Below are 15833 nucleotides of genomic sequence, written 5' to 3'. Positions count from 1 at the left end.
CCGTGTATCTATTATATGGTAAAAGGGCTTGCCATACAGGCAGAGTTCAGCAGCAGATGGAGCCCTCACACCAGCGGCTCTCACGGATGAAAGTGAGACTTCCAGCTGGGTTTATTAGCAGTGTCTCTGCCGTCAGAGGGGCTCAGTCGGCGAGGACGAGGCAGACGAACGGAGAGCGGCCTCTGGGCTCCTTGTTTTCCGGCTCAGAGGTGAATTACTGGAGCTCGTCGGGGCGGTTAGCTAACAGCGGGGCGCGTGCCGACAGTCGGTTGGGTCAGCGCCACTTCAGGTAACCAGCGCGGAGGAGAGCGGCGTCCCAACTCCGTAACAACCGGGTCATTACAGGAGGGGGAGGAATAAAAAAAATGACAGCGAGGGTGAGGAGAGACCGCGGGACGACGTTTCCACCCGCCGTCTGATCCACTTCGGGCTGAAAGCAGAAAAAAAAGGTCTCGCTTTGGAACTTCACCTCCAAAACAAACCAGGTAGGGCGGCGTTTGCGGGCTGACGTGCGGCGCGAACTAAAACTTTTTGTTTTGTTTTGTTTTTAATGCTGTCATTATATAAAAAAAACACTCCCTCGCCGGGGCTGTATTGTTGTCTTCTGAAACGGTGAGTCGTGTAAACTGAAATGTTGTTGTTGTTGTTTTTCACCCAGACAAACAGGGACTTAAATGCGCGCTGCGTAATCAGCAGCAGGTGCGACGAAACGTCCCTTCACCTTGTGTCCCATTTTGCTGCACGCCTCACCCCATTTAAACCGACTCTGCAACTGAAGTAATTGCTCTGACCTGCAAAGGATCGTTGCTAATTGATGGCAATAAACTTGCTCTAACAACTGAGCAATTATGACGTCATTTCAAACCTGTATTTTGAGTTGTTACTAGAGAATAGATGTTTGCCACGGCGCGTTATGACCCTCTCAGGTCCTCAGGGAATGAGGTCCCGTCCTTCCTTCCTTCCTTCTGCAGAGATGCACGAGTTTAATGAGGATGATGCTCCTTCATCTTGCCTTCTCTTCCTCTCGTTGTTGTTTCCATGTCTCCCAGTGTCAACAAAGGCGTGTGTGAGAGGCTACCTGCAGCCAGCCTATCATCACAAGTTCCATCTGCCTTACTAGGTTGAGCCACCAGACACACCTTGACCTGACTAGCTGGGAGATGTGTGTGCTATTTTTAATCATTTCGAGCCATGACGTGCTTACTCGGAGCACGGTTTCAGTTTTCAGAGTTTCTAACCATAGAAACCAGCTCCAGTTATGTCAAGATGCAAAAAAAACGGCCATTTGTAATTTTGATTCAGAACCACACGATTAAAAACGATTGAGGACGTCTCGAGGCGGACGGGCGAAATGACATGTCGATGGGACGCAGCGGGAGCCAAATAAGACCAAAACGTCTTGACTGATCGCCACGTTTGACTGGCAGTAAATCGGGCGTCGCAAGTCTGTGCTGCGGCGGGCTCGTCACGTCAACTCCAAATGGCGTTTTGAGATGACGGTCAGGCCCACGGCGTGAAAATCGACCAAATCTTGCATCCAAGGCTTGGCCGCTGCAAGGAAACGTCTGGGAGTTTCCTCAGCTGCGTCGTGGCGAGACGTAGCCCAAGGAGCGTTTGGGGTTTTGTGTGTGCGTGTGAAAGAAATGCCAAAGTAGCTGGCAAGTGTCACAGTTGTGTCCGTGGATGCCAGGATGCAGGTGTTTCCAGCAGAACACTGCGTTGTGTCAGCAGCGAGGTTGCTCCTATCACCTGTCAGTGGTCATAATGTTGTGGCTTATCTGTGTGTTTTAGACTCAGTTTAAGACAGTAGGTTTTGCTTTAGGTTTTGTTCAGGATCAGTAAGTCAGGGGCTGTCCACTGCGAGGATTAGTCACTTTTATCAGCATCAGTGGTTTAACCGTAGCCTGTTAAACATTGGTAGAGTGTTGGATGTTTTGTTTTGTTTTTTTTTTTAACTGCAGATAGCCCTCTACTTTTATGTTTCAAAGAACGAGACAAAAACCTTTTTAAAAGCTTCATTTTTTGGCTACGTCTCTGTGCTGCAGCGTTGTGTGAAGTAATATCGACTGTTCCCCGGGACAGATAACCTTTAAAAGTCACCAGTGTTTTCCCCCGTGCGAGCCGCAGCGCCGCGCTGACAATAGGAATAGTGTTCTGGACCGGCCAGAAGCCAAGATCACATTTCCTGTTCCTGATTTAAGATCAACTCAGCTGACTACTGATAAAAAAAAAAATAATAACACACAGCAACAAGACCATCACTTGGCTGTTTATTGTTGGGCTGTGTGTGTGTGTTTTTGTGTGCGCGAAGGAGAGCAAGGGTTATTGGGGAAATCAAGACAACAGGAACTTTATCAAAACCAGCAGCAAAATCTGGACAGCACCACAAGACAGTAACCTTATTCTTACTGACTTCAGGGTGAGTTTGAAACAAAGAAGCCCTTTTGTGTGGACACAGTCTTCTTACCTCGTGTGCAATAACAGGCTGTATGCTGCCAACACATGGGAACCTGTTTTCTCAGTCAAATCATCCCTGCGCCAGGTGGGTTTGAAAAGTAAAAGAAAAACAGGTACACATGCCAATATTTTGGTGTGAACACATTCCTTTAGATAATTTCTGTTAACGTCAGGCTCTCAGAGCAGAGGAGGATGTTTTGTGATTGGCTTTAAACGCTCCGCGCTCAGTCATTATTTCTTTTGAAGCAGGTTAAGGAAGTCAGCTGGTGTCTGTCATCAGTCCTGGCCCAGACTTAATTTGCATAAATGAGTGCAATAATGCCCTGATACTGTTCGCCAGGGAGAGTGGAAACGTTCAGGTCAGGTCAGTCAAGTCTGGCACTGGTTCACATGCTCTTTAAGGTGGGGCGTGCAAGGTCATCTCTTACAGATAAAGTTGGAACATTTAATTTATTATTATTATTATTATGATTATTATTATTATTATTATGTGGGTTCAACAGGTTTTCCTTTTTTAGAAGCAAGAACATTGCTAAATATGGCCTTGAGTGTTGTCATGAGTCTGAAACTTAATCTCGCCTCGGGATAAGTGGACATAATTTGTGAAACTGCTAAAAATGACTTCCAATTGGCAGGTAATTATTAACCGTAATGCAGAGTAGGAACAGAGGTAATTTAATTGTACACACCCACTGCCTTGGCGACACCAGCATCTACTGGACATCGACGTGACTCTGTTGACTAAAACTTCATTTTTGCTTCTGCAGACAGCCTATTTCACAACCAGTCCACCCTTCACTGTTGCAATTATTTATAGTTGTGTATTTAACTGGTTTGTCATAAAGGAGTGGCTTGGAGCCTCCATCTTATTTGGATTGGGAGTTGATTTGTAATTATAACACAGGTGAAATGTGGATTTATCATGCCAAAAGTGTTAGAGTTGCCAAATGTGCCCGACTGAAACTGCAAGTTTCAGGGAAAGGCCAAGAGGCCGATTGTTTTCTGATGGGGACTCGGGGACCACTTTGGTCGTCTGAAACGTACTAATACAGCTTCTGTGCAGGAGTCTGAGTTCCAAAATGTAAAGTAAATAAATAAATGACAATAAGAGGTTTGCTGCAATGGATGGATAGCCGGTGATTTGTAGTGAGCAGCTTATACACCCTTTACTGATGGTGTTTAAATCACACGCCTCACGTAGTTGAGGATGCACATAGTAAAACAACCATGTAAGTTAGGGACAAACCATCAAACACTGGAACGGTCTCCAGGAAGTCAAGCATTCTGGTCACCCAAAGTTAACTTTATAAGAGGGGTAATTTATGAGCTAGTTAAAACTGATAACATCATTATAGGCAGGTCCTGTTGTTTCAGGTCAGCCCTGCTGTCACACAGCTACAGTCACTGTGAACAGATAAACTGTATTGGTGGCACTGTCTTACCTGCTGCAGACAGTTGTCAAAGTTTGTAAAAGAGGGACACTTTTATTTAAGTCAAGGTGATTCAAAATGGACTCGGAAATGTGATTGTTTTTGTTGTTGTTGTTTAAAACAACTCAAGCTTTAAACTTTTTCTGTGCTCAAAGCAAATGTTATTTTGTGGATTCCTTTTTTTTCTGCAAATCATTTATATTTTTCTCCTACAATTATTTATCTCCTCTAACGTCAGCCATATGCAATTATTTTTTCATTTTATATATAAAACTTCTTAAGAGAAGATGATTAAAAAAAAAAAAAAAAAACAACATGTTGTGACAACATTGCATACCAATGGGTGCAATTATAGTTGTTTCAATGAAGTGTACTAAGACTTCTGGGTAGGTGCATGTCAGGTCACTGCATAAGGTTACCGAAGGTTTATTATTCAAGCTCAACATTTCTGATGGACCAAACATTGTGCACTTTAGAGGAAACATATTGGCTAAAATAATGTGGTTATTTATCATAATTTTATGCCCTGTTCACATTCATTTGCGGTAGTGCTGAAGTTATTGACAGCCACTTAATGCAGGACATACAGAAGCATTTGTTACCAATTGGTATCACTATCATTACACTATAAGCACACACACACACCACAGTTATAAAAACAAGTGGTGTGTTTCTATTATTACGTTGAGGAAGAGAAATCCACAAAGTGGCTGTTCTCAAACACATGCGCTCTCTCGTGATCACACACAATAACACAAGTGTTTAAGGACAGGTGACACTAAAAATACACCGGTCCACTCGCATGTACCGTAACTTGCACAAGAGAGCCATAGTCCTGCTTCAGAAGAAACAAATGGTGACTAATAATACACTCACACCAACACACACACACACGGCACTGATGCACTAACGCTCGCTGTGCATGCACCATCAACTGTCACACAAACAGATCTGACTTATGCAAACACAAAGACCTGCTGTGTACTCTCAAAAGAAACAACTGCAAGCTATTAATATCTTGGGGTGCATGGGATGGACACACACACAGTCACACAGAGAAGGATGAACACTTTAGGAGATTGATACTCCAGCTGCTCGGAAGCAGAGGGACAGAATGTGCCCAGCAGCTGTGGATTCCTATAAACGTACAGAAAGCGAGAATGACAGAGGAAAAAGGGGGCAGAACGGTAAATAAGCGGCCATGTTGCTGTCTGCACGAGCAGGTCTAATGGTAAGAAGTTGACTGTAGGTGTAATAAATAGTCCTTTTTGTTGTGCTTAAGCAACATTTTATTTATGCACTGCATCTCTTCCTCTGTTCTTGCTCAGATAATCGTGCACAAGCCAGCCTCCTGCAAATATTTCACAGTAACCTGATTTATTGGACTTCTCTCCAGCCCAAACACACCGAATGCAAATTTAAGGCTCGGACTGGGCAGAAACGCTGCTGAAAGAATATCTGTGAATCTCTCGAGCTGCAGCGGACCCATTCAACCAAAATAGCAGCTTCTGCTTGCCTAAATGAACCAAGAGGATGTTATGGTGCAGACTAACTTTAGAAACAGGAAGTCACTGTTTCTTTGTGAGTGTGTGTCTGCGCATGGGTGTGCATTGCACGCCTGTAAAGTCTGCCTGTGTGTTTGTTGTGTTCGTGTCAGTATTGCAGTGCGTCGCAGGAATGGGCCCACAGAAAGAGGATGATGGTGTGAAACGAATATGTTATTACAGAAACCAGAAGTTTTGCCTCCTGCTATTTTTAGCGCCGCAACGCTCAAAAGAGAGACAGAGAAGCGAGCACGCAGATCTTAATCAGCTCGTACTTCTTCTTCTTATAATGTGCCAGATTTTTCGTTTTTCTCTAATTGTGTTATTTTTGGATCTTTAGACCATGTAATGAAAAGAATGTTGCTAAAAATACTATATGTTTTGCAGTGTGGTGTTGAAATGAAATGTGCACTTTTTAGTCTGAATTCTCTTCAAGAACACTTGTAATATGATAGGAAGTTATTAAGAGTTGTCAAACTTCCTCAGAGTGAATGAAAGAAGTTAGTTGGCTCTTTGAACGTCTAATCCAGCGACCAAGCTGGTTTTCTGTCATCTCGCAATGAGTCACACTGAAAACTTTTAAAATAGCACCTTTGGTGTCACTGCAAAAACTCCAAACACCTTTGGTTTGGGAGGATTTTTAAATTTGGTGTTCACGAGAAAGTTAGGTCCTTGAATTTTGTTTAGATGTGTGTATTTTTTACATGTTTTTTTTTTTTATTTGGTTTTGAGATTTTATCTTGCATTGTTGGGCACATCAACAGGCTCTTCAGTGGCAGTGGTTTGTTCATCTTATGCAGGGTTTGCCACCGCAGAAAGAAATGCTGCTCAGAGATCATAGCCAAAAATAACTGGTTTTATATTTGAATCTTTTCCCCGAGTTACTAAATTATTGTTCTTTTTGTTCAGGTTTAATTTGAAAACTAGTTAGAAAAGTTGTAAATAACTTTTTTCAGTTGTTTGCTTGTGTTCTGTGCTGTCTCCATAAAATTGATTTTTTTTTTTTTTTTTTTGAATGGTTCGCAAATGATTTGTTCCATTTTTTTTTTGGTTTGTTGTCTTTTTCTATGTTACACAAATTGCACAACTTCCTGAAAACAGAATTAGTAATGCAAAAAAAAAACGAATCAGTACAGACGGGGAGAATATTTATATTAGCATTGTTTAAAGTGAACGGATGTCTGAAATTGAATAGTTGAAAAATGGCTCTGGCTGTTTTCTGGGTAAAAATATACCACAGGTGTTTCTTTTCTGACTTCCTGATTATTTCCTTTTTCTCAGGGGAGGTGACTTGTTTGCTGATTGTGTGTGCGGGTGCATGTGTGTGTGTGAAAGTGTTTTAAATTATCTGAACCCCCACCACCACTACCGTTTCACTCTTCTAGTGATTGTCTGATTTCCTTTAAAAACACGGCCCCATTCTTCTGGTAATTCATTCTGTGCTGCTGTAGCTGGGCTCTTCCTGTTGCACCTTTTCTCTTTTTTTTTTTATTACTGAATGAAAAAAAGGACGTTTGAAGCTGAAACAAACAAACCCTGTCAGCTTTGAAAATGATGAATTGTCCCGTACAGTCTCCCGTACCGTGGAGCAGCTCGAAATATTTCTGCACTGTTCAAACTTGCAAAAAGATTTTTATATTCCCGTGTGCTTTCTTCTTTCTGTGTAACAAAAAGTGTGAAAAATAAAACTCAGCTGCTGTTTTCTCTGTGCCACAAACACTGAAAAACTACAGTAAACCTAAACCAACCCTGTCAACAAAAAGTGTACTGTTTAAACATTAATATGGACTACAGGATTAAAAGCATAATTTGAACATTTTAATTGCTCAATTATCAACTCCCACCTGTGTTTTTCATTTTCTGTTTAGCACTCACGTAACCGATGTTTAAAAAAAAAGTGTGCGGGAGTGTTTTCTTCTTCACAGGAATTCTGTCGACTTACTGTTCATTCACACACATTCATTTTCTCCGTCTGACTCACTCTTACTGTTCAGAATGAGGGTCCAACCACTCAGCCCGCTCCTTTATTTTGACGGCAAGGAAGTAGAGCTAAAGTGCCGGGGCTGTTGATTATAAAAGTGCAAAATATATTGTTTCAGAAATGCAGTCAGATACCTTTTAGTGTAGTTTATTAGTGTAGTTTGACAGTGCCTATTCTGTTTGTTAATTGGATAATTTCTAAAACAAGTGACAACTTTGAAGGTGTTGTGTTGCTAAAGGCTTTGTTGTTACCTCCGTGTTGTTACAGAACAATCCACAGCAGGTTATGTAATTCTTCGGGGTTTGCCTCGAACAAAAGATTTAACTACAGGAATTATATGAGTAATGCTGTCATTTTGGGTCGCAGTCATTCAGACAATAAAAGGTTTAGTGAATCTCCACGCCCTCACCACCTCCTCGCTGTTGCTCTGCCCCAAAGGGAACGAGGTGTCTTCTTCCATACATTATGTGTCCTACACTTTACTGTCAACACTGAAACATTCCTCTGGATGTTTCTTGATTTCAGGTGTTCGTTGCACTATCACGTAGGAGTAGTTTCAGATTACCTTTGTGCTTGCACATGCCTAAGTTATTGAACTTCCACAAGTCACACATGAGGCTAAAGTTGTGCCAAGCGGGAGTGAAATAAGAAGCTGGTATTCATAGGCTTGGATTAAAAATGTTGCCCTCTTTTGCGCCTGTGAAAAAGGCATTTGTGTTTTGTCAGGACACTGAAGCGTGGTTCAGTTGTCTTGTTACGTAGATTTTGGTTTCTGTTTTGTTCACTTTAAGCAAAACAAGTTTTGAAAAAAAGAGCATCGACGCACTGATGAACCTGACCAAAATCCCTGAATCCCAGAGTTCCTACCTTACTCCTCGTCTACCTCAGCATACAAAAAAAAATCATAACTGCTTGCTTTCTTGATAATGTTTTTGATAAATTTTACAAATGTTTTCTTTTTTTACTTGAGTCAAGAAGGCTTAAATAATATACAATTATCAGTCAAAAATACAGAGTTTAAGTTGTAGACACCCAAAACTAACGAAGTCTGCCTTTTATCACACTTATTTAAATCACAGTTTGTGGCTCTCCAGTTGTTCTGGTTTGTCTTCTCGTAATTTCTGGCAAAGGATGCCTACTTCCTCAAGAGACTTTCAGTTTTTAGCTAGAAATTAGATGTTGCACAAGCTTTCTTTTTGTACAGTAATTATAATAACAATAAAACCAGCACACAAAACAGACAAGAAAGGCATATATGTGGCTGAAAGAGTACTAAAGTATATGAAGTTAAGAAATATTCAAAAGACATCTTCAAAGTTTTCATCCCTGAAGTTACAGCCAACATTTCAACCATTCACACAGCATCACCTTTTAACTGTTATCTTCTCTTTTTCTGTTTCTTCCTGCAGTGGATGTGATCACCAGCTGTCAGATTTCATCACCGACACGTTAGAGCGAGCCCATGGACCTCAGTGTGACACACAGGTTGATACACCGAGGCCCGGATTCAGCCATGTTGGCCCCCCATCCTTCGTTCTTCATGGGACACCTCACCACTGAGCAATTCTCTCAATTTTCCCAGCAGCACTTGCAGGTGAGGCCAAATGTCGGCATCAGTATTGCAGTGAAAAAGAAGGTTTAAAATAGAGTTTGGGCCAATTAAACCATGAGCAGGGACTCTTAATGTGCAGTGGATAATTGGATGAATAAATTGTATAAGTCAGAGGATAAATACTAGAGTAAATCATCACTGTGTCAGGTTAAGTGTTTATAACTTAAGTATTAAAAAGAAAACCTACAATAAAATAAAGGCCAGATTTTAGACTTAGATCAGCTCAGAGTGTGTAATGGAGATGATTTTCAGCTACTACAGCACCAAATTGTAGCCATTTTTGTGATTTCTAAGATGAGTTGTTTAAGGCGGCCATCTTGAATGGGTTGGCTCCAAAAGTTAATGAGTTGTAGAGGTACATTCCTGAAAGTTAATTAAATCCATCCAGTAAATCATGAGATACGGTATTGTGCTGACAGATAGACAGACTTGACTCTAAATGGTAAAATCTTAAAGTCTTAGCTACTACCACACCAAATTTTAGGTCAGTATCTGTAAAATTTTTAGGTGTTAGCTGTGGCAGCCATTCTGAGTCATGTCGTCTCCAAAAGATGTAAATCAGGTGATTACTTTCTGCAGGTATCAATAAATTTGTCCAGTGGTTCAGGAGATTTTTTTGCCAACTGACATACACACAAACACATGCAAACAAAGGCAAAACATTATTTTCCACCTTCGCCTTTTGGTGGTGGGTGATAATGTTGATGTTGTTTAAGCACTGCAGCATCATCATTGTATTTGCACCAGAAACACTAAGTATAGAGCTGAAAGACCACAGGAAGAAGCAGCTGCTTTCACCACAAGCTGTATCCAGATATAACACTCAGCAGATATGAGTAAGAAGCAGGTCAGGTTGCCGGTACCAGACCACCTCGTCATTTCTGATTGAGTCTTATACAAATTTGACATTTACAGTATTAGTTGACAAACAGACATTTGTTTGTCAAACAGTGACAATAGAGGGTTTTGTCTGTTTTTGTGTGCTTTATGTATACAGACTACATAAATCAGCATTAATATTTCTGCATTTTTTTTCCTCTCAGTATAACACTGAACAAAGGCAACGAGGAATGGAGGAGGAGAAGAGAGAAGAGCTGCAGCAGCTGATCCAAAAGAGTAAAACTGAACAGAGTGAGTCTCATCCGTGTGTCTTCATACTGTCATGTGTTTTCATAAGTTCTGTGAAACAGGCTGTAGACAGACTCCTTATCTGAATCATCACACACAGTTCAGTGTGTTTCAAAGAAAATGAAGGGGGTTTCCATCAGTACTGCAAGGATATTTGCAATCAAAATAACTAAGAGACAAAGGGAAGTAACAGATATTCCAGTTCCCACCTCAGTCTGTACTGCTTTGTAATTCAAAGTGACATTTCCTGAATTCACTATTAGAAACATTATCTCGCACATGACATGGACATCTTTAATTGCCCGGCAGGTGCTGTTGCCAGTCCACTTGTAAGGCAGAAACTTCGGGAACATATAATCATGAAGAACCAGCCTCCCCATGACAGGATCCCCCCAAGCCACTGTAGTACCCCCCCAGGATACAGGTGAGAGTGGCATCTTTGATTTTTCACAACAGAATATTCACTGACAGAGCTCCAAACTCTGCAAAATTCTATTTTTTTATTTTGTGTGAATGATGGATTTAGTGATCTCCTTCTTTCTTGACTACACTGAAAGAAATCAAGTTCAAATTTGAAAAAGAGAAAAGAAAAGTGAAACGGCGGCTATCTTTGTACGCAGTCATGACTGAGGCAGTGTATCTGATATTGTTTTTGGTTACCAAGGCTACCGGTTCCTGACATTTCCTTAAAGCCTCAACCTACACCCTGTGACCAGCGTAAGGACCTCGCCCTGCGAAGAACAGGTGAGACTCCTGTCTGTCCGTGCGATCCAGGTTAATGTCCTTAAGTTAAAGCCTTCCAAAGCACTGGTGATTTTCCATCTGATGCATTAAAATAAGTGAGACTCATTGAGTAGCAGGCCTGCGGGGCCAGAGAGTGCTGGACGGTCATAAAAAACATAGGCAGCAGAGAGACACCAAAGACGTTGTGTAACTTTAACTAAGGTATGTGTAAAATGAACTGCGTGAGAGACCAGAGCACTTCCTCCTAACTCTATGAATTAGAGTGGGAGTGGTTCGTCCTCCTTCTACATTTCTGCAAGTACACCAGCCATTATTTATTTGCGTTGCCCTAAAACTCTTTTTAACATGCACACACAGACACCGTGTAGTGCTTTAGTTGGCATGGCAACAACAGAAATACAGCTTTTACCTGCTCCGAGCCTGCCACTGATTGATTACTTTGTTTGGATTCTTTGGAAACTGACCAGTGTAAACATGGGGAATTGTAAGCATTCACTACGATGGAAGTGATTGCATGATACTTGATTTTGTTATGGAAACTGCATGCACACACTCTTCTTCACATGTGTGTTTGTGCAGTCTCTGAGCCCACACTGAAGTGGAAGTTAAGGAAAATCATCGCCACGAGGCCTAACCCACTTAAGCGAAAGATCAGTGCCCCTCCTGATGTCAAGCACAGGACAGAAACTCTGGGTAGGATTACCTATTGTACCGGTTGTGGTTCATTTAATACATTTAAACAGCATTTTTCCATTTTTTTTACATGTAAGCGTTTCATTGTAAATGATACTGACCGGTATCTCTTCACTCTTTCATTCAGACTCTTCCCCGAGCAGCAGCGCCTCGGCATCAGGCTGCAGCTCACCAAATGACATTTCAGATAACGGCTCCCTTTCTCTGACTTCTGAGGTGAACCTCTTTATTATCATTCACCTAAAGCTGCTTCTTGTCCATATAATAATAGCACTAATTAAGGTTCTTCACAACTGAATGCTTGAGTGAGAGTTGTATCGGGTATCATTCAAGCAGCAGAAAATAAGATTTGGTACTGTAGGTTTGAATTTGCCCGAATAGTTTTAATAATACTGAATTCTGCTTATTCAGTCTAAAGGGTTGCTGTTGAAGAACGGTAACTTAACACCTTTTACTTGGAGCGGCAGCCCCACTGCAGCGCACAACATCACTGCTGGACTTCCTGCACAGGTGAGCGGCGTTACATTTGTTTTAAAAATATAACAGCACAGGAAATCAACAAATAGTTTTCTAAATCAGTTGCATCAATGTAAAAGATATGTCTCCCATATATGCATGCTTATTTTAAAAGTTCCCTCGTATCTAAGACTAGTGTTGTAAATATTATCTGCACACATGAACATTTATAGAGGCATGTGGTATTTACAGGCTTTCACTTCCCTTTTGAACTTCTTAGTGACAGTGTAGATATGTTAGAGCATTAAACCCTTAACCTGTGCTTTAACTATTAACATCTCTCCAGCATTTCTTATCATAATTTCTTCCTGTTGTTTCCTCCTCTCATGCCAGGCTGACTTGCGCGTAGCGAAGCCCTTGACAGTGTCGGCTCTGCAGCCCGTCTACCTGCCTGTGGAGGGAAGCGGCCCGTCTTTGCCTCAGCGCCTGCAGCTCTTAATCGAACCGTCCACAGGGCTGTTGCCCTCCAAGTTTGTTCCTTGTGAGTTGTATTGACAGTGAAGTGCCTCAGTATACACATGAACAGAGCAAAAGGCATCATGTGAACAAGCAAGTGAAAGCATGAAGACATTTGAATCATTTTATTCTGTCAGTGCTCACGTCAGCTGCTTTGGGTTGTTCCTTTTAGTATTAGGAGTGATAATTAATTCCTTGCACCAATGATTTGACCTCATTCAAGTTCAATTTTATTGCCTCAGCTAACAAATCTTTGACTTGCTTTGACTAGTTTTATTTATTTCCTGTATAATAGTTTTTGTTTCATCTGAAACAGCTGCTTTAGCAAGAAGCACACCGTTACCATGCAAGAGGAATAAATCATTTTAAAAATTAATTCATTAATAGGCATGAAAAATATACATAAATGAGACTTTATTAGCAATATTTGAACACTTTTTCCCATAAGATTTTGACTACTATTGTCATTGATTCTCATTAATTGTAATCTATATTGAGCTTTAGTGCTTTATGTTTGGTGATTTCTGTCGCTACAACTAAAATGCTGTTAAACAGTAGAAATATTTATAACACCCAGTTGTAAATAGTGCTTCGAAGGGGTATTAGTGAGATTATGTGTATCAGTTTAAGTTAAATGTGTAAGGTGTTGGTGCCATGAGGTAAAGCTGTGGGTCAGGCGTTTTGTATTTACTTTTTTAGTGATCTTTTTTTTTTACACAGAAGGCGATGTTTATCATAGTTTTATCATACTTTTGTGGGAGGCATTATCAAATACTTGTGTTTTTTTTTTTGTTGTGGTTTAACCTCAGAAAATTTACTTTTCAGAGCTGGTAATTTTGTGGTTATAAAACTGTTTCAGTTGTTTTATATTATTATTTGGCTAAAATGAATTGTCTTTGATTCGTTTTAGTATGTGGGAACAGGAAATGGATTATTCGATTATTCTGGTCTTGTAGCTACAGAATGATGCAGTAAAATAATAATAATATGTTTAAAATGCATTTTCTTTAATGTTACTTTTCTGACTACAGTTGGATTTAGTGTTTAGAGAGTGGTATCTTTTCAAAGTTTATGTTCTGGGAATTTTTTTTAACACGGGCAAAATGTGTCGCTTCGGCTCGACCATTACAACACTGGAAGTGACAGAAGTAACACAGTGTCTGTGTCTGCCCGTCACTATTCCCCTTTACAGGTAAAAATCCTGACTCTTATAGGTTTTATAACTAGATTTATGGACACTGAGTTTAGAAAACGAGCGAGAAATGTTTGAAGTAACCTTAACAGCTTTAGTAAATGTGGCTTTACTTAAGAGGTATACTCACCATAGTTTCCTTGCTCGCTGTAGAGGTATAACCACAATGTTTCTGAGCAATGATCAGCACTTTGCATTTTGTAGTAACAATGTTGTTATATTGATTTATTTGACTGAAATACTGATGTTAATGGCTGGAATTTTATAAGACATTAGTCTAGTTAAATATGTATGATACATAAATAATTTTGATTTATGTTTTAATAATGTTACATGTACACACAGCTTATATATGCTTCTGTAGTTATATAGTCTGCTGCTCCTCCTGAGGATATGATGTACCAGTCTTGTTTGTGTTGGCATGAAGACCTCTTGAGTAGCTAATTTGCTGTGTGGTTCAGTGGGGTTTTTTTCTAATTGAATTACTTTTTTTATGTGACCATGTAATGCTGAAAACTGTTCTTGAGACACCGTTACAACACTGTTTGTGTCTTCACTATTACCCTTTACAGGGGTGTAACAGTAAGAGGTATGATAAATGGTTAAGCTTACATGTGGGAAATAAATGATCTTCTGCTTTTAAAACAACTCAGAATCCCTGCAGGCAAAAAGCATTTTGTTTTAAATCAAAGACTGCAGTAAAGTCGACATCTTTTGTGTTATAAATAACTCAAGAGCGCTCTCTACTGAACAGAGAACAGTGATGCAGTCTTAAAAAAAAATCCCAGTTACGGTTATAAAACTCATCCTGTTTAACATGTTTTATCCACTTTTCTGTTTCCCTACGAGCTACTGTTGATTTGTCATTTCCTCCACTTCTTTAATTTAGTTATTTAATTTTCCATTTCTTCTCCTCTGACTCTCTGTGACTTCATTCCTCTGAACTTCTCTCAGTTTGCTTCAGTCATCACTGCCTTTTATAACCCTCTTCTCTTTTTCTTTCTGCAGTTCCGGGTTTGAGCTCCATTCCTCAGCAGCAGCATCCTCGCCTGTCCTCCCCCTCCAGGAGAGAAGGTTTATCCACCTTACCCTCTCACCCGCCTGTCGAGCGAACGCATTCAGAGCCATTGCCCTACAACCATTCGGTCCTGCGCCTGCATGCGAGCCACCATCTAAGCACCCCGTACCATCTTCCCCCGCAATTCCTCAAGAACGGACTGGAAAGGTCCAAGCTACATTCACAGCTGAGCAAGGTGAGAGGTGGTGGGTTTGAACACAAGGAAGTTACGACAAAAAAAAAGTCAAAAATAATTTAAATATGTTACTGGTTGACAATTATCTTAATAATGTGTGATTTTATGGGATTTCCTTTCCAGAAATTGTGTAATTTAACCTAAAAATATTATATTTTGATCAATTTGATTTTATCTGTTTGGCCACAAATGCAAAAAAAAGTGGATATTTCAAACTTAAAGGCTTGAACAGTGCAAAACTTCTACTTCAAACTAGCTGAATATCAAAACCATTGAGAAGCCGCGTCTGACACAGATCCCATCAGAGGACATGGACCAGGATGAGACCGGATCGGTGTCAGGATCGGGGACAGGGTCTTTGTGCGGCTCAGAGCTTGGCTCACTGTGTGAGGACAGCCACAGCAGGAGACAAAGCAACGCCAGCACCGACTCTTTTTATGGCACAGAGTCCAACACCTCCTCCCGGGAGAGCTTGATCGAGACTTCACATCCTCTTAATCAGGTACTAATACCACGACATGGTAACACAAACCCAACGTTCCAGACAAACAGTGTCTCATCTGTCAGATTTGAAAACTAAAGTCTAAAAAAACTCATAAAAGAGTAATAAAATCTTAATTGGGTTAAATCATTGCAGCGCGTTGACAAAAAGAAATTACCAAATCATCTGGTTATGTCTCTCCTGAAGTAATGTTAGTAAAAAAATAATAATTTTGCATTCTTTTGAAGATTTGCTTAATTTTAAATATACATAAGTGCCATCAGGAGGCACTGTTGCTTCATTTATTCAAGCAGGAAAGCACTGGAGTCATGTTTTTTGCAGCATG

At 40.5% G+C, this 15833-nt stretch overlaps 1 protein-coding gene across 5 annotated transcripts in view; it reads left to right on the top strand.

The window, feature by feature from the left end:
* Positions 1–15833, top strand: part of LOC108239879 (histone deacetylase 7) — a 41477-nt gene that overhangs the window by 12662 nt on the left and 12982 nt on the right. Inside the window, exons 1-11 of one of the 5 annotated variants that reach the window (XM_017422903.3) lie at positions 73–485; positions 8822–9006; positions 10068–10155; positions 10462–10576; positions 10817–10896; positions 11476–11589; positions 11717–11805; positions 12001–12099; positions 12439–12586; positions 14762–15006; positions 15263–15508. In XM_017422903.3, the coding sequence (XP_017278392.1) occupies positions 8875–9006; positions 10068–10155; positions 10462–10576; positions 10817–10896; positions 11476–11589; positions 11717–11805; positions 12001–12099; positions 12439–12586; positions 14762–15006; positions 15263–15508 (1356 nt within the window). In that variant the 5' untranslated portion in view covers positions 73–485; positions 8822–8874. The other 4 variants (XM_017422906.3, XM_037975489.1, XM_037975488.1 and 1 more) reach the window with 4 other exon arrangements.

The sequence above is a fragment of the Kryptolebias marmoratus genome, linkage group LG4 (genome assembly GCF_001649575.2).
Source record: "Kryptolebias marmoratus isolate JLee-2015 linkage group LG4, ASM164957v2, whole genome shotgun sequence".
NCBI classification, from domain to species: Eukaryota; Metazoa; Chordata; class Actinopteri; order Cyprinodontiformes; family Rivulidae; genus Kryptolebias; species Kryptolebias marmoratus.
Note: the sequence above shows the minus strand (reverse complement) of the source record. Positions and strands in the feature narration are given on the sequence as shown.